Source organism: Rattus rattus, chromosome 4, assembly GCF_011064425.1.
Source record: "Rattus rattus isolate New Zealand chromosome 4, Rrattus_CSIRO_v1, whole genome shotgun sequence".
Classification (NCBI taxonomy): domain Eukaryota; kingdom Metazoa; phylum Chordata; class Mammalia; order Rodentia; family Muridae; genus Rattus; species Rattus rattus.
In genome coordinates this window covers 160,127,548-160,151,210 of record NC_046157.1, presented here as the reverse complement: position 1 = coordinate 160,151,210, position 23,663 = coordinate 160,127,548, and the positions used below count along the sequence as shown (strand labels likewise).

The window sequence follows — 23,663 nt, the reverse complement described above, 5'->3', positions numbered from 1 at the left end:
ATTTGTAGATTACAATCTATCTCTCAAACTGGTGGAGTGCTTTAAGACACACATACAATGACACGCTGATAATTAGACATGGCCACTCTTACCTAGGACACCAGGCTGAACTTAGGACAAAAAAGGTAAAGAAGTGAACAGAAAACAGGATTTCAGGATGCCTGGCACATTTCTGTCCTAAATAAAAAGCAAAAAAAAAATAAAAAAAAAAAGTTTAAATGTCTATTGCTACTGACTGATGATAAACATGAAGATTTTAAGGTACTTAAATCTGTAAGACAAATCTGTAGGCTCTGCCTGTGAAGAAGATATCAGTGATCTGTTACCTAAAAAAGGACAAAGTAAGGAGCAATATTCCCCACCAATTACTATACATTATTAATGAAATGAATATGAGCTGATGCATCCCATGTGAACACATTGCAAAATAATTACAGAGGATTTTTTAAAGCAGCACACTTATCATTCAACCACTCTTGTAAGTGAGGAACTGAGAGATGGGTTAAAAGAGTTATATGAAGAGAACTGTGGGGCCTTGGATATGCTTGGTACATGGGATGTGGCACTATTAAGACATGTGCCCTTGTTAAAGGAAGTGAGTCACTGTCAGAGGCAAGCATTGAGGTCCCTATGCTCAGGACTGCACCCAGTGTGGAAGACACCCTCCTCATGGATGCATGAGGAAAACACAGCTGTTTCCTGTCTCTCTCTCATTCAAGATGTACAACGCTCAGCTCCTGTCTCTCGGCGCCATGTCTTCTTACCTGCTGCCATCTTTCTCGCCATGGTGATACTGGACTGAAATTCTGAAACTGTAAGCCAGCCCCAGTTAAATTATACAAAACTACAAATGAGAGAAAAATTATAATAGGTGCCTTAATCGTGGTGCCTCTTCCCAAGAAATCCTAGGATACAATTCAACTGAAACCAGTATATTTTTAAACAACATGAAAATTAGAAATAATGAATACAGCTGTACATACACATACATCAGGGAAGGCGAATTTATAAGATTTGGTAAATCAAATTACAAAACTTGGCAAAAAATAACTCATTGAGCCACAAACGGTCTATGTGGCAACCGTGCTTGACGACCCATGGTTTAATGGGAAAGTCCCCTCCTAGTGCTCAAAACCAGGCCACCTGTACTAGTCTATGGGACAGAAACACACTTGATACAGTGACTTTCTCTGCTAGCAGCTGATCCCACCGTGAAGACCATGCTGAGCATCATGACCCTGCAACACTGAAAAGCACAGTCTATACAAAACAACAAAATGTCCATTTGTAGAGATCCTTGTCTCAGGGACTTGCAATAGGTCAGACATAATTTCTGTGATAATAATCGTTCAAGCAAAAAGTAAAAATAATTCTACAATCTCTCTTGGAAGAGAGAAAGCCATAGTATCTGAGAGGGAGGAGAGAAAGAAAAGCTTCCACACAGCAAATGGTACACTGCTGACCATCACTGGTAGAAGGGAAACATATTTGGCAATCACGGTGTAAACATCAAAAGTATCCAGGAATGCATCAGAAAACCTTGCCTGCAGGTATCTTACTGTCTCGGTTAGGGTTTCATTGCTGTGAAGAGACACCGTGACCAAGGCAACTCTTACAAAAGAAAACATTGAATTGGGGCTGGCTTACACTTTCAGAGATTCAGTCCACTGCCATCATAATGGGAGGCATGGCAGTCTCAAGACAGACACGGTATGGGAAGACTCAAGAGCTCTACATCTTGATACAAAGACAGACAGCAGAAGGGGACTGGATTCCACAGGCAGCCAAGAGGAGGCTCTCTTTCCACACTGGGCAGAGATTGTGCTCAACTCAAAGCCCACCTCCAGGATGACACACTACCTCAGCAGGCCACACCTACTCCAAAGAGACTGCATCTCCTAATATTGCCACTGCTGATGGGCAAAGCATGCAAACACATAGACCAAGAGAGCCAAACTTAATCAAACCACCCCGCTTTCCAATTGTTTTCAGAGTCTACATCTTGCGAACATTAGCAGGAAATGATAGAGATACCAAAACTACCTCAGAGTGGAGAGGTTACACCCACTGCCAATGATTTATCCAGAAGAATAACTAATGAGCTAGTTTGGCAGACTACATGTTTGTGCTTTCCTGAAAAGAAGAGCTTGTGACCTTTGCCTTTGGGAGGTCATGCCCTCCATGTCAAGACCAGATTTCAAAGATAGTTACAACATAATGTACTTGGCTTTTGAAAATTCAGAAAAACTAAGAACTGTCCACTAAGTCTCTACATATAAATGTACTTGCAAGGTTAAACATGAGAAGAGCGGTAAGAAAAATAGAATTGATAGTTACTTGGCAGGAAGGAGGAAAGAACGCTGAGAGGTATGCAGAAAAACTTTGGTGGCAAGTCCCACACCAAAGGAGAGGTTGTGTAGGGAAGAGCTCGTGCAGAGCCAATCAAACTCTGTTGCTCTTGTGTGTACAGCAACTCCATGGACTCAGCATTGCTGTGTGATTACACCTCCTTAACAAACTCCTCAGAGAGATTCATGGGTGTTGTGTTCTAAGACAATTATCAAATCCCGTAGGTAGGACCTAGGACACCAAACATGAATACATGCCTAGACATATACAGTCACACACATTCCTTCTCAAAACAGAGATATAAATCCATAACTACTTGTGGGTTGAGGACTATATGCAGGTGAGGGCTGGGACAAGTTAGGCCACGGCCCATGTTTGGACAGTTAAAACGAAGGAAGGGACAAAATTCTTATAAGGTGGGAGAAAAGAGGAAAAAGAGAAGAAGAACCAAGAGAGAGGCAGAAAAGGACTACCGGGATCGTGGCCTTAAATGGTCATAGTTTTTTGTGAATATTTCTTAAGGGATGGATTTCTATAGGTCATTTTATCTTATCTAGATGGGCGGTTTATATCTTCATAGATTGGTTGGGAGTTTATTGTTTGGATGATTTGTGGATTGAGAATTTAACATGTAAATCTGATTGCTAAATTACAGTCTTGAATTTACCTGGATGATGGGACCAGGGAGGTTCTGGCCTGCAGAGAGACAGCCAGGATAGGGTGTCTATAAATGGGGGCAGAGACAATGCTGGGTCTTGAGGATAGATGAGGTAAAGTGACATGGTGCCACACTAGAATCAGCTACCTCTGAGATGAGAACACCACACACATGCTGTGTGGCCCTACAGTGCGTGTACTAGTGCGGGATAAAGAAACTTTTTATTTAATAATTACCATAACAACTTCTGTTCCCCAACAACACAAAGGCTATATGTGAAAGATAGCTGCTATATGAAATAATAAGATGCACACACGTTCCCAGGGTTGTTTTGGTTGTTCCTTTGTTTAGATGTGTGGTTGTATTATATACAAGCTCTTTATCCACAACTTCCACATATTCACAGACATGTGATTGTGTGGCTGTGCATAGTGTGTGAGAATTACTGTGTGAGACTGAGGGTCGTGTGCTAGTGGAAGTGATGGTGGTCTGTGTATATGTGTGTAAATAAGGGTGTGGGGTGTGCATGAGTGTGGCACATGCCCTGACATATTACCCAGCAACCCTATCTCTGGCCTCATGAGATATCGGGATATAAGGCAGAAACATATATAAATATATGAATTCAAAAAGGTCGTCCACTCAACTCCTGTTAAATACAGTACTTGAAGTCTTAGCTAGAGCAGTAAGGCAACTAATAGAGATCAAGGGATAGAAATTGAAAAGGAAGAGGTCAAATCACCTTTCCTTGCAGATAGATAATATGATATTGTAGATAAGTGACCCTAAACGTTTCACCAGAGCTGATAAACACTCTCAGAAAAATTAACTCAGATAAGCAGCAGCCCTTCTATTTATATATGACAGACTGAGAAAGAAATCAGAAAAACAACACCTATCACGATAGCCTCAAACAATATAAAGTCTCTTGGTAATTCTAGCCAAGTCTCTGAAGAAAGAAAGGGGAGAAGATATCAGAAGATGGGCAGATCTCCCCTGGTCATGGATCTGTAGGATTACCACAGTTGAAAATGTTCCCCCTCCCTGAAGCAATTATCAGAATCAATGTAATCCTCATTTCATTTCACCAAAAACTGTGGTATTTTTTCAATGTTTACATAAATAATAACATGTGCAATGCTTTTCTCTGGTTCACTCCACTCTGCTGCTGCCCAACCTTACCTCCATGTGTTATCTTCCTGCCCTGAGTATTCCTCCTTCTGCTTTGATGTAACTTGGCTACCATTACTGTCTTTGTTCCTGCTCATGAAAGGTTTCTTTCAACTGTCCCTATATAATTTCAAGACCTACAAACAGACACACACACACACACACACTCTTTCTCCCTCTCTGTCAGAAACACACACACACACACACACACACACACACACACATACACACACATGAATATAATGGCATATGTATAGGTATAAATTTAGACTGTACCTTGGAATATACAATTATGCCACAGTTATATACATCTATATCAATAAATCACCTATGTAGAATTTTTGCCATAATTAGTATATTGACAAAAAAAATTCTGAAGTCCAAAAGACTCCCAAATAAAGTAATATAAACAATAAATCTCAGCTCAGGAAAGAATATCTTTTTATATTGTCCAAAGCTCCGGCTCTATTCATGTGCTAAAGAATAAATAACATACCTTGGAAAGTGGCTTCCCTTGGAGGCAGTTGATGCCACCAACAAAGACCATGTTGGGCACCACAGGTCTGGGGAACTCTAACACAAAGTCAGTGTGGAACAACCAAATGGACACTGGGGTGTACAGGTCTGTCAGAGTCACCAGGATCCGCAGAACCTCAGAGGCAATTTCTAATTTTGAAATAACAGGAGCAAGATGCACGTTCTTTGAAGTAGATAAGATGGTTCAACAATTGCTCATTGAAAGTCATGGTGTCTGTGGATTTTGAGAAAAGTCTAGGAACATAAGAACGAAGACTGGGCACTGGGCACCCTCTTCAAGAATATTGCAGAGTATACCTCCTGCTAAAATCACTGATGGCAGCGACAAGTATTTGGCAACAGTTAAGCCACACACATGAAAAGGATCCAGAAACACAGCATCAAAAGAAGACTGCTTCAAGTACTCCACTAACTTCTTGTCCTTTTTTTTTTTCCCCATCTTTATTAACGAGTATTTCTCATTTACATTTTGATTGTTATTCCCCTTCCCAGTTTCTGGGCCAACTTCCCCCTAACCCCTCCCACTCCCCCTAACCTCAGGTCCTTAAACAAATTCCTACAGTGTGAAAATATTAGTTCAAAATATTCTTTTGCTGAGCCTGTCATTAAAGAATACATACATTGTTCTGGAGTTTTCCATTGAGTTTAAGAAAAATGCTTGAACTCAAGTCCATATCCTCCACAGTGTAAGGAATCCAGTATGTCTTCACTGTACAATTCACCGATTTTCCCAGCTGCCAACTCACCTCTGGCATGACTACCATCACCTCATGCCCTATCTAGAGGAGTTTCTCCACAGTCATCTGCATGGTGAACCAGTGGCTCCCATCCACGGGCACTACCAGCAGCCTGCCTGCCTGGGCAAAGCCAGAGGCCAGGAACAGACACACACACAGAGGAAGGGAGGATGGACAGCCTGAAGGAGCCATGGTAAAATCACAGCCCAGAGCAATCAAGACACAGAGATCATAGGCTTTTATGGTAGAGCTGGTTAAAAAGTAGAGGCACAAGAATTACTGCAGTGGACATGGGTGTTTGTATGTTTGCAAGTGAGGTTAAATTCAGTGTTAATGATTTATGCAAAAGAGCCATAATTACTTAACTGCTTTTGCTGAAATAGGTGTCCTGTGCCTTCCAGATAAAGATGGGTGATGATCTGTGCTTAGGAAAGATCATGTCCTCTATGGCAGAAACAGTTTTGAATGAGTTATGAAACGATGCTTTGTTTTTTGACAATTAAGTAAAATTAAGAAGCTGCCTTAAAAGGCCCTCTACAACCATCCTATGGTCATTTACGCATCATAAGAAAAGAAGCTAAGGAGGACAGACTGTGAGAGTCACCAAGAAGAGGTAGAGAGTGCCAGCAGTCACACAGAAGCAGGCTCTCCTGAAGGTCACATATGTAGGAAAGGACATGCCAGGTCTCAGATCAACTCTATGTTGCTGTGAGTTCATGCATCTCAGAGTTTAGGAGTCTTGACTGACAGGCTCTGGGCCTTGGGAGTGTTCTGTTCTGTAGGACTCCAATAAGCTAATAACCTAGCAATTGTCCCTGTCAAAATAGCAAACACTCACTCAAGGTGTTAGATATTCACTCGGAAGTTTCTGTTCTTTGATGCAACATTTCTAGGAAAGAATGATGTTTATTTCTTAGCCTGGCTCTTTGACAGGCACCTGGACAGAAGACAGGATACAAAGGGCACTGGAGCTCTCAAAACCTGTTGACTCCATAAGGGTCACATTGATTTATCCCAGGCACAATGTCCACAAGTTTGCTTTTCTAGGAATTGGAATCTAGGACTTAGTTCTGGAGCCTAGGACTTATATCTCTTAACACAGTTCCTGGAGATACTGTTCGACTTGGTCCTGGTGCAGAGTGAGTCAGGGCATAATGACAGTGTTACAGTCTGTTTTTAATGGAGACTCTAGTGACTTATTGTTTCACCCAGGAATCAGGAGCTGAATGGGAAGCTCACTGGCATGGCCTTCTGCGTTCCTACCCCCAATGTATCCGTTGTGGATCTGATATGCAGCCTGGAGAAACCTTGATATTATGACATCAAGAAGGTGGTGAAGCAGGCGTCCGAGGGCCCACTCAAGTGCATCCTGGGCTACACTGAGGACCAGGTTGTCTCCTGGGACTTCAACAGCAATTCCCACTCTTCCACCTTTGATTCTGGGGCTGACATTGCTCTCAATGACAAATTTGTTAAGTTCATTTCCTGGTATGACAATGAATATGGCTACAGCAACAGGGTGTGGACCTCACGGTCTACATGACCTCCAAAGAATGAGAAACCCTGGACCCACCCCAGTCCAGCAAGGATCTGAGAGCAACAGAGAGACCCTCAGTTGCTGAGGAGTCCCCATCCCAACTCAGCCCCCAACACTGAGCATCTCCCTCACATTTCCATCCCAGACTCCATAATAACAGAAGGGGCCTAGGGAGCTCCCCCTTCTCTCTTGAATACCATCAATAAAGTTTCCTGCACCCCCCCCAAAAAAAACCCAAAAATGACATCATGAAATTTGGAGGCAAATGTATATAACAATCATCCTTGGTAAGATAAGCCAGGCGCAGAAAAATTAATGTTTTATGTGTTCACTTACATTTGGATATTAGCCATTAAATAAGGAATAACTAAGCTACAATCCTTAGAGCCAGAGAGGCTGGGTATACAGAAAGGGACTAGGAGGGACACATGGATCTCCTGGGGAGTGGAACATAGAATAGATTTTATGAGTGGAGTGGAGTGAAGAGAGGAGACTAAAACAGAAGAGCCAGGTAGAGAGGGGGAAGGGAGAAGGGACTGAGAGAGAGATTGTTGGAAGGGCCAGCTAGAATTGAAGAGCGATTGAGTGGCAGTGTGTAAACCTAGTGCAGTTGAAACTTCCTATTCTACAGGAAGGCAATCCTAATGAAGTTTGCCTATATTAAAGAAGGTAAAAAGCCTAGGGCCGTATCTTGACACTAGACAAAGGTTCCAGTGATGGCACTGGATTCCATCTACTTCAGTTTGTAGCCAAAGGATCTCATGGAAATCCACAAACAAACCAGGCTGTGGCCAAGACAACAGTATGCTATCCACACACTGACAGCAAGGTCCCAGTGTTGAAGACAACACAAAGACAGAGCACTGAACACGGAGAAGTTCAGCTGGTGCCTAAACAGAACCTTCCCTTTATGTTCTATTGTCTATGATAGGGAAGGTATGCTGCAGGCAACCAAAGGGAAAGTAAACATCACAACAACCACCAAATATTTTGCCTGCAATCTGTCTTGAGTATAAAATATATTAGAGCAATGGAAGTATAAACCTTGTGAGATTAACCAACCAATATCTGATTTCAATTAAGGCCCGCTCCCTGAGATGGAGCTCACACCTGACGCTGCTTAGGTATACATAGCTGAAAGGGATAAGACAATACCCAATGCTTCTGGACTGTTTGAAAATGAGGTAACAATAAAATGACTCCCAGTGGAATCCTTCAGTACTCATAGTCGGTGTCTTATTCAGCCATCATGATAGCTGCTTCCTCTTACAGGAGATGAGAACTAACACAGAGACCCACAGCAAGACGCTTCAGAGAGCCAGACACTGGAATACACAGCTGAAAAGGAGATGTCTCCATTAAAACCCTTCCCTCAGAGCTCAGGGAACTCCAAAGAGGACGCAAAAAGAACTGGGGAGAAGGAAGAGACAGAGGGCACCAGGAGAACAAAGCCCTCTAAAACAGCTCAGCAAAGCGCATATGAACTGACAAATATTCAGACAGTAAACACAGGGCCAAAAGGGTTTGCAGCAGGTCTTGGCAGATGAACTATAGTTTTCAGTTTAGCATTTTATTGAATGGGTTGACAAGGTGTTTCCACATTCCTGTGTCTGACTATAGTATGATTCCTTTGCCTTCTCTTGGGGCACTTTTATTTCTCTGTTGACCTGTCCAATTTTGAGATGATGGTTTCTGTTTATCTTATTGTGTTTCCTTACAAACACGAAAATCACATACATTCCATCCTATGTATCATGTCAATAACTTTTAAATTCTGGAAAAACAGCATGCATACTCCCTTCAAGAACAATGTACCAATAACGAGCACTGCACCATGGTATGTTGTATTTTTCAATGTTTACAAAAATAATAACATGTGCAATGCTTTTCTCTGGTTCACTCCACTCTGCTGCTGCTCAACCTTACCTCCATGTGTTCTCTTCCTGCCCTGAGTATTCCTCCTTCTGCTTTGATGTAACATGGCTATCATTACTGTCTTTGTTCCTGCTCATGAAAGTTTTCTTTGCCTTGTCCCTATCTAATTTTAGGACCTACAAACAGACACACACACACAATCTCTCTCTCTCTCTCTCCTTCTCTGTCATAAACACACACACACACACACACACACACACACACACGAATATAATGGCATATGTATAGGTATAAATTTAGACTGTACCTTGGAATATACAATTATGCCACAGTAATACACATCTATATCAATAAATCACCTATGTAGATTTTTTTACATAATTAGTATATTGAAAAAAAGAAACAATTCTCAAGTCCAAAAGACATTCCATATGAAGTAATATAAACCATAAGTCTTAGCTCAGGAAAGAATATCTTTTTATATTGTCCAAAGCTCCGACTTTATTCATGTGCTAAAGAATAAATAACATACCTTGGACAGTGGCTTCCTTTGGAGGCAGTTGATGCCACCAACAAAGACCATGTTGGGCATCACAGGTCTGGGGAAGTTGAACACAAAGTCAGTGCGTAACAACCAAATGGACACTGGGGAGTACAGGTCTGTCAGAGTCACTGGGGTCTGCAGAACCTCAGAGGCAATTTCTACAGCAGTTTTCAAATAATAGGAGCAAAATGCACGTTCTTCAAAGTAGATAAGATGGTTCCACACTCTCTCCTTGAAAGTCATGGTGTCTGCGGATTTTGAGAAAAGTCTAGGAACATAAGAAGGAAGACTTGGGCACTGGGTACCCTCTTCAAGATTGTCGCAAAATATGTCTTTGGCAAAAATTACTGATGGCAGTGACAAATATTTGGCAACAGTTAAGCCACACAGGTGAAAAGGATCCAGAAACACAGCATCAAAAGAAGACTGCTTCAAGTACTCCACTAACTTCTTGTCCTTAAACAAACTCCTACAGTGTGAAAATGTTATTTCTAAGAAATATTTGACTGAGCCTGTTATTAAAGAATACATACTTTGTTCTGGAGTTTTCCATTGAGTGTATGAAAAATGCTTGAATTCACGGTCCATATCCTCCACAGTGTAAGGAATCGAGTATGTCTTCACTGTACAATTCACCGATTTTCCCAGCTGCCAACTCTCCTCTGGGATGACTACCACTACCTCATGCCCTCTCTGGAGGAGTTTCTCCACAGTCATCTGCATGGTGAACCAGTGGCTCCCATCCATGGGCACCACCAGCAGCCTGCCTGCCTGGGCAAAGCCAGAGGCCAGGAACAGACACACACACAGAGGAAGGGAGGATGGATAGCCTGAAGGAGCCATGGTAAAATCACAGCCCAGCCCAATCCAGTCACAGTGATCAGAGGCTTTTATGGTAGAGCTGGTTAAAAAGTAGAGGCATAGGAACTACTGCAGTGGACACGTGTGTTTATATGTTTGCAAGTGAGGTTAAATTCAGTGGTAATGATTTACTGAAAAGAACAATAATTACTTAACTGCATTCACTGAAATAGCTGTCCTGGCCTTCCAGGTAAAGAAGTGTCCAGGAAAAATCATGTCCTCTATTGCAGAAACAGTTTTGAATGAGTTGTGAAACGATGCTTTGGATTTTGACAATTAAGTAAAATTATGATGCTGCCTTAAAGGGCCCTCTACAACCATCCTATGGTCATTTACACATCATAAGAAAAGAAGCTAAGGAGGACAGACTGTGAGAGTCACCAAGAAGAGGTAGAGAGTGCAAGCAATCACACAGATCAGGTCTCTCCCTAAAGGATACATATGTAGGAAAAGACATGCCAGGTCTCTAATCAACTCTATGTTGCTGTGAGTCCATGGGTCTCAGAGTTTAGGAATCTTGACTGATAGGCTCTGGGCCTTGGGATTCTGCCCTGCTGTAGGACTCCAGTAAGCTAATAACCCCACCATTGTCCCTGTCAAAATAGCAAACATTCACTCACTGTGTTATATATTCAGTCTGAAGTTTTTGGTCTTTGAAGCAACATTTCTAAGACAGGATGATGTTTATTTCTAAGCCTGGCTCTTTGACAGGCACCTGGACAGAAGACAGGAGATGAAGAGCTCTAAAAACTTGTTGACTCCATGATTGATTTACCCCAGGCACAATGGCCAGGAGGTTGCTTTTCCAAAAACAAATGGGTCTGGAGTCTAGGACTTGCCAGTTAGGCTCTACATATCTTGTACAGTAGCAGGAAAAGATACAGGCACCAAACCTACCTCAGTGAAGACATTTATTTGCGTCTTCATAGGTGGTTACACTCACTGCCAAAGATTTATCCAGAAGAGTAACTAATGATCTGTTTTTGCTGACTACATGTTTTGTATGGTTTCCTAAAAAGAAAAGCTTGTGACCTTTGTCTTTGAAAGATCATGCCCTCCATGGCAAGGCCAATTTTCAAAGACCGTTATGTAATGATGTAATTGGATTTTGAGAATTCAGGAAAACTATGAACTCCACTAAGAGTCTCTGCATTTATAATGTACTTGCTTGGCTGAACATCATTACAGGGGCTAGGAATGGAAGAAGGTGAGACATGACATTTAGTCCTCAGAAAGAAGGTCACACCAAAGGACACATTGTGAAGGGAAGGGCTGATACAGAGTCAAACTAACTCTGTGTTGCTCTTGTGTGTAAGGCAACTCCATGGAGTCACTGTTGCTGTCAAATTTAATTATACCTCTATAAAGAACTCTCCAGAAAGATTCATGGGTGCAGTGTTACATTAAATCCCCTCTGTAGAATCTGGCACATTGAACACAAATACATGCCTAGACATATATAGTCACCCAGTTTCCTCTCAACACCCAGCTATAACTCCACCCATAAGTTCTGCTCCCCAGTAGCACAAACACTATATATGGAACATGGCTACCATATGAAATACTAGAACAGACACACACATGTTTCCAGGCTTGTTTGATTGTTTAGATCTATAGCCGTGCTCTATACAAGCTCTTTATCAAGTGCCTCCACATATACATATATATGTGATTGTGTGTGCCTGAGCATAGCATGTGAGACCAATGGTTGTAGTGGTCATGAGAGTGATGGTGATGGTGGTGGTTTGTGTATGTGTGTGTAACTAAGTGTGTGGGGTGTACATGTGTGTGGCACATGCCCAGATGTATTACTCAGAAACCCCACCTCTTGCCTCATGAGACATCAGAGTGTAATACAGAAACATGTCGATGTAAAGAAAATATTAAAGAACACATAGCACAATCTTCTTCACAAAATCAAAAGATAGAAAGCTAGTAAATATCACTAATTATCACTTACAAAATAAGGTCATTCAGTGAAAAAATTGTAATGAGATCACTAAAGGGCAGGGCCAAGTCTGTTAAGTGTTGGCTTGTATCTCCAATGTTTTGGCAAGCAAAATGCATGGAAAAGAACATTATGTATCTTTATGACATGTTGGGTTGGTCCACTCTTTCTATACCCATTCAATATAGTACTTGAAGTCTTACCTAGAGCCATAAGGCAACTGACAAAGATCAGGGGATACAAACTGAAAAGGAAGAAGTCAAATTACCTTTAATTGCAGATAATATGATAGTGTATATATGTGTCCCTAAAAATGTCCTGAGGGAACTCCAACAGCTGATGAACACTTTCAGTAAAGTAGCTGGATAGAGAATTAACTCAGTAAATCAGTAGCCCTCCTATATACAAATACCAAATAGACTAGAAAAATAATCAGGGAAATTCCACTTTTCACAATAGGCTCAAACACTATAAAATATCTTGTTAACTCTAATAGAGGGAATTCTAAAAGGGGCACCTCTAACAGACCTAACTAATCAAGCAAGTGAAAGCCTTTTATGATGAAAACTTCAAGTCTTTGAAGAAGGAAATTGAAGAAGCTATCAGAAGATAGAAGAGTCTCCCATGCTCATAGATCTGTAGGATTAGCGTAGTAAAAATGGCCATCCTTGAAGAAGCAATGCAGAGAGTCAAAATTGCAACACAATAGTTCACACACCTTAAAAGGACAATTCTCAACTTCTAAAACAATCCTGAGCAATAATAGAACTGCTGGAGTTCTCACCATCCTGATCTCAAGTTCTACTACAGTGCTATTGTATTAAAAACAGCATGTTATTGGCATAAACACAAACACTTATTCCACTCTTGGGCATATACCCAAAGTATACAGCCTATCACAGTGACAGCTTTTCAACCATGTTCAATGCTGCCCCACTCATAATAATCAAAAATTGGAAACAACCTAGATGCCCCTCAATAGAAGAATGGATAAAGAAAATGTGTTACATTTACATAATGGAGTCTTACTCAGCTTTTTTTTTTTTTTAAATGACATCATGAAATCTGTAGGCAAATTTAAAGAACTAGGAAAAGTCATCCTGGGTGAGGTAACCCAGACTCAGAAAGATAAATATGGTATGTTATTTGCTTATATTTGAATAGTGAGAAGGCTAGGCTGACTTCATTGTGACAGGCTTCAAACTGGCAGTTTAGGAGACTAGGCCTAAGAACTGGGCAAGTTCAGGCAAGCCCAAGCAAGTCAGTTACTAGAAAAATAAACCAACCAACCCTAGGCTTCAGGCAGCTAGTCAGAAATTGCCCTGCCCTCTCTCCTACCTTATGTCTCATATAGAGCTAGAAAAACCCCTTATACTTTCAGTGCCCCCCCTTTTAGAACCTATATGGGAGGCTCCCCCCCCCCATGCTGCCTAACCTCCAGTCTGATACCTTAGCTGAATATGACCAACTTAAGTTTTTAAAATTCTTAGAAGTCCTCCAGGGTAGGGTCCAGAAGTAACTCTGGCCTGCCATCTGCCAGGTTTATGAATTTGCTCCTCCCTTCACTCCCACTGCTTTGAACCAGGTGAAGAATTCTGGATTGAGAGACATAACCAAAAGACTCTGGAACCTTGCTGGAAAGGACTTCACACCTTGATCCTAACCACTCCTATAGTTGTTAAGGTGGATAGGATCAAGATGTGGATACACCACTCCCAAGTTAAGCCTGCTAGGAGAGAAGATCCAGCCGTTGAGGTCCCCGCAGAGGAGACTCCCAGGCAAACTGCCTTGGGAACAATGGAAGGTCACCCTGAAAGACCCCCAGAGTGGGGAGACCCTCACTCAAGTCTCAGAATGACGCTACCCCCCAAGAACTCACGTAAGACCATCCTTGCTGTAATTTACACAAGGTTTATTGATAGGAATCAGTGCACTGGGGTTGAGACTCATATCCCATGCAGGGGCAGTGGAGTTCGACCCTGAGAGGCTGGGAGAAAGGGTATTTAAAGGGAGAAACCACAACCCGAGGGGGCAGGAATGGCGTCATTGGAAAGTGTGAAGAATACCAGTGAAAAATCACAAGGAGAAACTCTCTGTTTCTCAAGATTGTTTAACTTTATGGTCTGCTAGTTCTTGGAGAAGCTGCTTCCTGCTTCTCAAGATTGTTCTCTAAGATTCTAATCTAACTTCATGGTCAGCTAGTTCCTGGGAGAAAGCTGTTGAACCAGCAGATGTAATTACCTATTCTAGAGCCCTAGGAGGGGCTTCCTGGAACATACAATTCTGGGGCCTAACCTGTTTCTTTCTTCTGGTCTAGCGGGGCAACTTTAAAACTTTTACCTTTCAACCCCACACCTGTCAATCCACTGAAACTACAACTCTAGTGCTCCCAATCCTGCTTGCTTGCTGTTAGGGTTTAAATCTCAGCCCGTGCCTGGACAGAACACACCAAGCCAACATGGTTCCTCGTGGAGAGGTTTAATGAGAGAAGAAGAGGAGAGGAGAGGAAAGGCGGGCCATGAGCATGTGGAGGGAAGAGGGGGATGGGGAGAGAAGGGATAGGGACAAAGAGGGCACAACAGTAGACAAGAGTAAGGGCAGAGGGAGAGGAGGGGGCAAGCAGCCCCCTTTATAGTCAGGCACAGCTGGCTGTTGCCAGGCAATTGTGGGGCAGAGCATATCTGGCTGTTCCCAGGTAGCTGTGGGGGTGGAGCTTAGACAGAATACCAACACTTGCTGCTTATGCTTTGCTGCATCGGACACTATCTCCCTTGCTATCTGGGTACCCCAAGGGGGGCGATGCAACAACCTTGTCATCAAGTTCACAGTGGCTGACAAGAAGGCCGATGGGACTGCTGGTTCTTTTTTTTTTTTTTTTTTTTTTTTTTTTGACTCCATCTTTATTAAATTGGGTATTTCTTATTTTACATTTCAATGTTATTCCCTTTCCCAGTTTCCAGGCAAACATCCCCCTAACCCTTCCTTCTCCCCTTCTATATGAGTGTTCCCCTCCCTATCCTCCCCCCAGTATCGCCCTCCCCCCAACAATCACGTTTATTGGGGGTTCAGTCTTGGCAGGACCAGGGGCTGCCCCTTCCACTCGTGCTCTTACTAGGCTATTCATTGCTACCTATGAGGTTGGAGCCCAGGGTCAGTCCATGTATAGTCTTTGGGTAGTGGCTTAGTCCCTAGAAGCTCTGGTTGCTTGGCATTGTTGTTCATATGGGGTCTCGAGCCCCTTCAAGCTCTTCTAGTCCTTTCTCTGATTTCTTCAACGGGGTCCCGTTCTCAGTTCAGTGGTTTGCTGCTGGCATTACGCCTATGTATTTGCTGTATTCTGGCTGTGTCTCTCAGGAGAGATCTATATCCGTTCCTGTCAGCCTGCACTTCTTTTGCTTCATCCATCTTATCTAGTTTGGTGGCTATATATGTATGGGCCACATGTGGGGCAGGCTCTGAATGGACGTTCCTTCAGCCTCTGTTCTAAACTTTGCCTCCCTATTCCCTCCCTAGGGTATTCTTGTTCCCCTTTTAAAGAAGGAGTGAAGCATTCACATTTTGGTCATCCTTCTTGAGTTTCATGTGCATCTAGGGTAATTCGAGCATTTGGGCTAATATCCACTTATCAATGAGTGCATACCATGTGTGTTTTTCTGTGATTGGGTTACCTCACTCAGAATGATATTTTCCAGCCCCATCCATTTGCCTATGAATTTCATAAAGTCATTGTTTTTGATAGCAGAGTAGTATTTCATTGTGTAGATGTACCACATTTTCTACATCCATTCCTCTGTTGAAGGGCATCTGGGTTCTTTCCAGCTTCTGGATATTATAAGACTGCTATGAACATAGTGGAGCATGTGTCTTTGTTGTATGTTGGAGCATCTTTTGAATATATGCCCAAGAGAGGTATAGCTGGGTCCTCAGGTACTGCAGTGTCCAATTTTCGGAGGAGACTCTAGACTGATTTCCAGAATGGTTGTACCAGTCTGCAATCCCACCAACAATGGAGGAGTGTTCTTCTTTCTCCACATCCTCGCCAGCATCTGCTGTCAACTGAGTTTTTATCTTAGCCATTCTGACTGGTGTGAGGTGGAATCTCAGGGTTGTTTTGATTTGCATTTCCCTTATAACTAAAGATGTTGAACATTTCTTTAGGTGTTTCTCAGCCATTCGGCATTCCTCAGCTGTGAATTCTTTGTTTAGCTCTGAACCCTGTTTTTTAATAGGGTTATTTGTCTCCCTGCAGTCTAACTTTGTGAGTTCTTTGTATATTTTGGATATAAGCCCTCTATCAATTGTAGAATTGGTAAAGATCTTTTCCCAATCTGTTGGTTGCCATTTTGTCCTAACAATGGGACTGCTGGTTCTTAAAACACCTCTGTCCCTGGGACTTAACACAGAACTGTTGGTTATGGAACAGGGACTCTGTATTGGAAACAAAGTCCCCATAGCCTAGTCCCACCTCTGCCACCACACTGTAACCCCTACTGTTGTAGGATACATGCTGCCCCCAGGGCTTGTATCTGCAGGGGAGGGTGGGGGATGCCATGCATTTATGTCCTGCTTGTAAATACGGACTGAGGATTTTTGTTGTGGTTGTTCTAGTACAGCTTATTACTCTGGGGAGGATATCATCAACCAGCTAGCACCTCCAAACAACTGGGTTACAAGGGTGGCCATTTTACTAGGTGTTCTCCTTGGCAGGGGGCTGGCTGGAATTGCTAGTGTAGGGGCCTCAGCCCTAATTCTCCAAGATAAAATTTACAAAGTCCTATGGATGGTGATAGATGCAGAAATATAGGAGATAGAAAAGTCTATCATGGGCTAGAGAGATAGCTCAGTGGTTAAGAGCGCTGACTGCTCTTCCAGAGGTCCTGAGTTCAAATCCCAGCAACCACATGGTGGCTCACAACCATCTGTAATGAGATTTGATGTCCTCTTCTAGTATAGCTGAAGATAGCTACAGTGTACTTATAATAAATAAATAAATATTTTTTTTAAAAAAAAATAGTCTGTCATGGCCCTGCAGGATTCCCTATCCTCCCCTGTCCTCCCTGGCAGCTGTAGTCTTACAGAACAGAAGAGGCCTAAACTTGCTGTTCCTTCAGCCAGGAGGACACTCTGTGTGGCCTTAGGTGAGGAATGTTGTTTCTATGTTGACCACTCAGGGGTGGTCAAAGAGTCTATGGTCTTGGTCAGAAAGAAACAGATCCTACTGGTGTTAGCTTTGACTTGTTGTCCTTGCATAATCAATGCTTTAGTTAGGCTTGTTAAGGAACAGATTTATTAAACATCTCAAGGATTCAAGATGGCCTAAAACTGAAGGGGGAAATGAGAAGGCTAGGCTGACTCCATAACAGGCTTCAACCTGGCAGTTTAGGAGACTAGCCCTAAGAATGGGGCAAGTCCAAGCAACTGAGTTACTAGAAAAAGCAAAAACAAAACAAAACAAAACCTAGGTTTCAGGCAGAAATTGCCCTGCCCTCAGAAGCTGCCCTGCCACCTGGCTCAAGGCACGGTCAATGGTTTAGCAACAGTTTCCAGACATCAGTTTCCAACCCCCACGCCCAGGTAATGGAATGTCCCTAGAGAGGGAGCAAGATGTATGTCACTTACCCTGGGATCCCCTAAGGTGTTTTAAATCAGGCCTGCAAGCTCACTTGGTTGTCTCTTAATTCTGGTAATGGGAAACCCTGGCATGCTGGACTTTTGCAGAATAAAACACTCTTTGCATTGACATACTATTTGAGTCCCGGGTATCATTCTTCAGTGAATCACGCACCCTTACAATAGTAGCCACTTAATAAATGATAACAAAATTATAATCCATTGACCAGGAGAGGTTAGGCATAGATGAAAGTTATAAAAGTAATTTTGGGGCTTTCCCACCTGTTCTAGCTCCTAAGTAATGACACATAGACTTAATAAATTTAGTAACAGGCTGCAGCGCACGATAGTTGGGCAGATACTCATCTAGTCTAACCCTCTTCGGCTGTCTCCCACCCAGCTACCTGCCCCACAATTTGCCATCTTAGTCTGATGCTGCTCCATTAGTTTCCTCATGGTGCTGACAACCTGCTCATGGAGAATCCTCATGGTCCATCTACATGGTCCATTCTCTCTCTCTCTCTCTCTCTTTCTCTCTCTCTCTCTCTCTCTCTCTCTCTCTCTCTCTCTCTCCCTTTCTCTCGTCCCACTGGGACCAGATGTCCTGCCTCCCCGCTCCTCTGACCAGTCGGTCAGCTCCTTATTAACCAATCTGAGGTGATGAAACAATTTTTACACAATACTGAGATCAGAGATACTCCAATAATAATGCCAATGTCCAGCCTGCTACCAGATCCCTGGGCACAGAAATCAGCTGAATACACAGTCCCCAACATCAGGGACTAGGCAGGGCACATGGATCTGCCTGGAAAGGGGAAACTATATATTTTATGGGTGGACTGGAGACTGGAGATGAGACAAAAACTGGAGAGAGATGATTCTGAGTGAGACCATCTTGGGGAGAGCCAGCTAGAATTGGCAAGCATTTGAGTGGCGGTGTGGAAACTTCCTATCATAGGAAGGCAATCCTAATGAAGTCTCCATATGATGATGGGGCTGAGACTCTGTGCTCTTATAACACAGTAGGAGAAAACAGACAACAATGCACAGCCAGCAAAGACAGGTTTTATATGCACGAGGGAAATTCAATTCAGTGGTAATGATTCAGTCACAAGAATAAAAATTAAGGAACTTCACTAGCTGAAATATCCACCTGCGTGTTTTCCAAATTTTTTTTAAATGTGTGATCTTTTCTTTGGAAAAATTATGTCCTCTATTGCAATACCAGTTTTGAGAGTGAAATGGAACGATGTATTTTGATTTTTAGAATTTAGAATTCACTGCCTATAAGGAGTCTCAGTATGCATCATATATTTGTTGTTTTTTTTTTTTTTTTTTTTTTTTTGTTCTTTTTTTCGAGCTGGGGACCAACTCCAGGGCCTTGCCTTCCTAGGTAAGCGCTCTACCACTGAGCTAAATCCCAGCCCGCATCATATGTTGTTTATACATCATAAGAAGGTAGGCTAAGAAAAGTAGACAGAGAGAAACAAGTTAAAGAGGAAGAGGCATAGAATGCTAGAGGAGGTTACAGCAAATCTAGTCCCTCACGGAAGGACACATTGTATTAGGACATTGTATTGGGTCAGAGCCAAAACAACTCTACATGACTCTTGGAGGTGTGGCAACTTCACAGGTCTGAGAATTTGAGACCTTGCTGACAAGCACTGAGCCTGGGAATTCTGTCCTACTTCAGGACCCTTGTAAGTCAATAATCCAGGAGCCAGCCACGATAAGAGCAGTATCTCTGAAGTATTGGCTGCTTGATAGTCAATGGAAAGGTTCCTTTTTTCCTTCCAGGAAAGGATGTGTATTTCAGAGCCTGGCTTCTCAACGGAAGATAGAAGAGTTGAGACTCTGACGTCTGTCAAGGTCTGAGCCCTCCAATTATGATGGCCATGGCTATTTTGCCCCAAGTAAAACAACCAAGGGCTTATCTTTGCTAAAGACTTTGAGGTCTCATCTGACTTAGGACTTCGAGATGTCATCGCAGATTAAGAACAGAAATACTGCCAGGTTCCCAAACAGGTAACAAGAACAGTAACGGATGACATTGGACTTAGTCCTCCTGTTGACGTGTCAGGACATTTGGCAATACACTAGCATGTTTAATTAAGAACTCTAACCCCATTTTCCCTCTGACTGAGCAGCAGTCATGCAAAGTCTTTTGCTTAAGTCTGCGACAGTGCTGTTCTGAGTCTGCTTCCAGCACACAGAACAGGTTCAGGCACCAGGGAGGAGATGCAGCACCCATGCTGAGATTTTCACAGCAACGGATGTTGCCTGGCCAACCAAGTCAATCTCTTTTATACGATCTCTATTATCCATGATAAAATAATAACAAATTTGAATTGTTCTTGTTTTTGCTTAACCAGACAGTTTAAGAAGCACTGCTATAAAGCACTGGCTATCAAGAACCCCCTTCCTACTACGGGATGTACTGATTGATGAAATGCTGTGCCTGGCTAGAGTCCTTTCAAGGATCATCCAGTCTGAATTCTCTTCTAAGTTTCCTGATGCTAAGTAGTTGTTGTGGTTTGCCCTCTAACTGATAGAGTGATGGACTGGGTGTTGAGTATATCATATGCTTTATAAATTGTAGAGTGGTAATAATTGTACTCAATTTATATATGAGCGAAAAGGTTTTTTAACTGAACAAAAAGGGGGAAATGTGGTTTTCCCTGAAGTTATCTGTATTTTGATGCTAATTCCACTGCCCCAAGGACAGCTGCCTAGTCAGTACTCAGAACTTCACCAGAACCACCTCCCCATTGAATTTGTAAAGTGAGGGGCAGGTACAGGATAGAAGGATTTGGCATTTTACAACTGGGTCTCAGCACACTCCCAGTGGGAACTTGGCACTTCTCATCCCAACTGAAGACTGAAATGTGATGAGGCAGGTACTCCTTCATGGTAATCCCTAGACTTCCATTGTGTGATCACGAGCAAAATGGCTTTGGAAAAGAAGTCCCTCACCCCCATCCCTCCTTGTGATAACATACTCAACCACACTCATCTGCTATTCCCCTTCTTCCTTCTTCAAACATTAATGGTCCACCAGAGCTCCCATCTCTGCCAGCATTGGTCTTTATGTTCTCTTACCAACACACTTATAATCACATTAAAAAAATTTCCCACTTCATTTCTCCAATTGTGAGGAAGAGGAGAACATAGAATTCTTCCTGCAGGCATTGTTCTGCTTCAGACATCCCTAATTCTGCCCCATCCCTGACCAAGACATAAGCATCAAAGTGAGACTGTTATCTTTATGGATCAGGAGGAATCACCCTTCCCACCTTGACATACCTACTAACTGTGGAGACACCACTGCTCCTGTCCCTCACACTAGGGTCTTTGGAGGATAGATATGAGTTCTGAGAATGTAAGAGAGAGGATTGGGGTACTGAGTACCATCAACATAGTGGCAAAGACTCTGGTGAAGACCATGAATGGGAGAGAAAAATCCTTGGCAACAGTTAAGCCATGCACATCAAAAGGATCCAGAAACACAGCATCAAAAGAACGTTCTTTAGGCACTCTAATAACTTATTAGGTACCAGGAATTTTATCTATCAAAAAGCCAGATTTGTAGTTATGGTGTATCCACTCTATATGCTATTTGTGTGCATGTATTCATTTGAAAGTTTGGGGTGGAAGAGGCACATTCATGGGTATGTGTGTTTTGGGGTACACTTAGAGTTAGACTGAAAGACTGGGCATCAGCCACCATTTCCAGCATCATTTTTCACAAGTCCCTTTGGACTTGGGAATGGCACAATTTGCCAGTTATAAAATATATGACATAAAGCAAGAGGACAAAATCCTTAGGCACAGCCCTAAATTCCAGCCCTATTTTTTTATACCTCTAACAGAAGATCTCCTGATACCAGCCTGGATAGACACAAAGAGTCAACTCTGATTTTTGCCCTGGAGATAGTGATGCACAGGGAGGCATGATAGACCAGACAGAGAGATTTGAAAATAATTTACCAGTCAGCATTGCCATGAGTCATCCTAGGAGAAAAAGGCCCCCAACCACCATGAGATTGAACTTCAGCAGTATGTAGGGATCATGAAAAGTTTCCCACTGAGACCAGACTCAAACAGGGATGTTCTGCACAGATACATGAAGGAGGAGCAGGATTCCAGAGAAGGCAATAGCCGTGGTGGTTTGAGGGACAGGAAACAGGTTGGATGGCTGGGACACAGACAAACAGTGCTGCAAGCAGGAGAGTCAGGTACCTCTGGATTATCAGAGCCCTGGCAACTGCATCAAGGATATCTTGGTTCTCCCCAATCACGATGAGAACTCAGAGGCAAAAACCTTCTCAGTGAGGCCTTGCACCCTTCTTCTGACCCCTTTTACTGATCTCCCTCAGCCCAATAAGTTTGCTTCATACTTTTGTATATAATATATCCCGGAATTGTCTCTCCCCACTTCCTGCCTCACATAAGGCCTCTTCTTCCCCTTTCGATTTTCAACACACACACACACACACACACACACACACACACACACACACACACACACACACACACACACATATATTTAAATCTGGATTATGCTTCAAAGTTCTATCTAATTATACCATGAATACACATAGACATGTCAACAAGGAAGCGATATATACATTTTCTCTCTATTAATGAATTGGTACAAAATAATTCTCTAACCCAAGAAGAAATCTAAGATGTAACTAATATAACAACAAATCACAGATTCATATGGAAATTTTATTGTCCAAAGCCAGAACTCACTTTATGTGCTAAAGGAGAAATAACATACCTTGGAAAGTGGCTTCCCCTGGAGGCAGCTGACCCCACCACTGAAGACCATGTTGAGCATCACAGGTCTGGGAAATTCCAATACGAAGTCAGTGTGTAACAACCAAATGGACACTGGGCCGAGGAGATCTCTCATAGTCACCAGGGTCTGCAGAATGTCAGAAGCAATTTCTATAGCAGTTGTGAAAAAATAGGGGCAAAATAAATGCTCCTTCATGTAAGAGAGATGGTTCCACGCTTTCTCCTTGAAAGTCATGGTGTCTGTGAATTTCAAGAGACCTCTGGGGACCTAAGAAGGAAGACTAGGGCACTGGGCACCCTCATCAAGATAGTAACAAAATACCTCCCCAAGAGAAAAGTACTTGGTACAGCATCAAAAGAAGTCTGCTTCAAGTACTCCACTAACTTCTTGTGGTTAAACACTCCTACAGGGTGAAAATAATAGTTCAAAGCAACTACTGGATGAATGTTGTGATAGAGAAAATACTCTCTTGAGTTTTTCAGTGGTCATCCAGAGGCCAGTCACACAGAGAGGAAGAGAGGGTGGAAAACCTGCAGGACCTGTGAGAGATGTGCAGCCCAGGGGGATCCAGTTGATGTGACCCCGTGCTCTTATAACACAAGTGGAGAAACGAGAGCACAAATGTCCCCACAGGTATGTTTTCACATTTACATACTGATAAAATATTATGCCCACCAACAATGGTTGAACTCAGAAGATCAATGATTAATGAATAACAACTGCTGAGAGACTTACTTTTCCTGAAAAGAATGGCATATGCTCTTCGCTCTAGAGAGAATCATGTTCTTCAATGTAAGTATTGAGACAGAATTTTAATCGGTGATCTTGGACTTTGAGACTTCAGAAAGATTAAAGTGAGAGAAAATTTGAAGAGACATTTTGTTAGAGCTTTCTTTGTTTGTTTTGTTTTTGTTTTTGTTTTTTCAGAAACAACTATTGAGTCGTGTGCTCAGAATAATGAAAACTCTCTCCACAGAAACAAGCCAGCAACCAGCTTCAGAGGAAGCTAGCCCTGGGAGGATTGTTCTTCATG

General features: G+C 42.5%; 1 protein-coding gene and 1 pseudogene across 1 annotated transcript; both read right to left on the bottom strand.

Moving 5' to 3' along the window:
- Positions 1 to 228: 228 nt before the first annotated feature.
- On the bottom strand, positions 229 to 5,643 carry LOC116898570 (annotated as a pseudogene).
- Positions 5,644 to 6,364: 721 nt separating this feature from the next.
- Positions 6,365 to 10,250, bottom strand: LOC116898569 (UDP-glucuronosyltransferase 1-9-like). Its single transcript, XM_032899776.1, has 2 exons — positions 9,396 to 10,250; positions 6,365 to 6,388 (listed from the first exon to the last, which is right to left on the bottom strand). The coding sequence occupies exons 1-2, from the start codon at positions 10,248 to 10,250 to the stop codon at positions 6,365 to 6,367; spliced, it is 879 nt and encodes a 292-aa protein (XP_032755667.1).
- Between the last annotated feature and the right edge of the window lie 13,413 nt (positions 10,251 to 23,663).

What these genes read in the sequence shown, in the direction of transcription:
- LOC116898569 (XM_032899776.1), bottom strand. Translation starts at nt 10,250, where the DNA reads ATGGCTCCTTCAGGCTATCCATCCTCCCTTCCTCTGTGTGTGTGTCTG. An exon ending in AAAGGAAGCCACTGTCCAAG is followed by an intron (nt 6,389 to 9,395) that starts GTATGTTATTTA and finishes TCTTCTGTCCAG; the next exon opens with GTGCCTGTCAAAGAGCCAGG.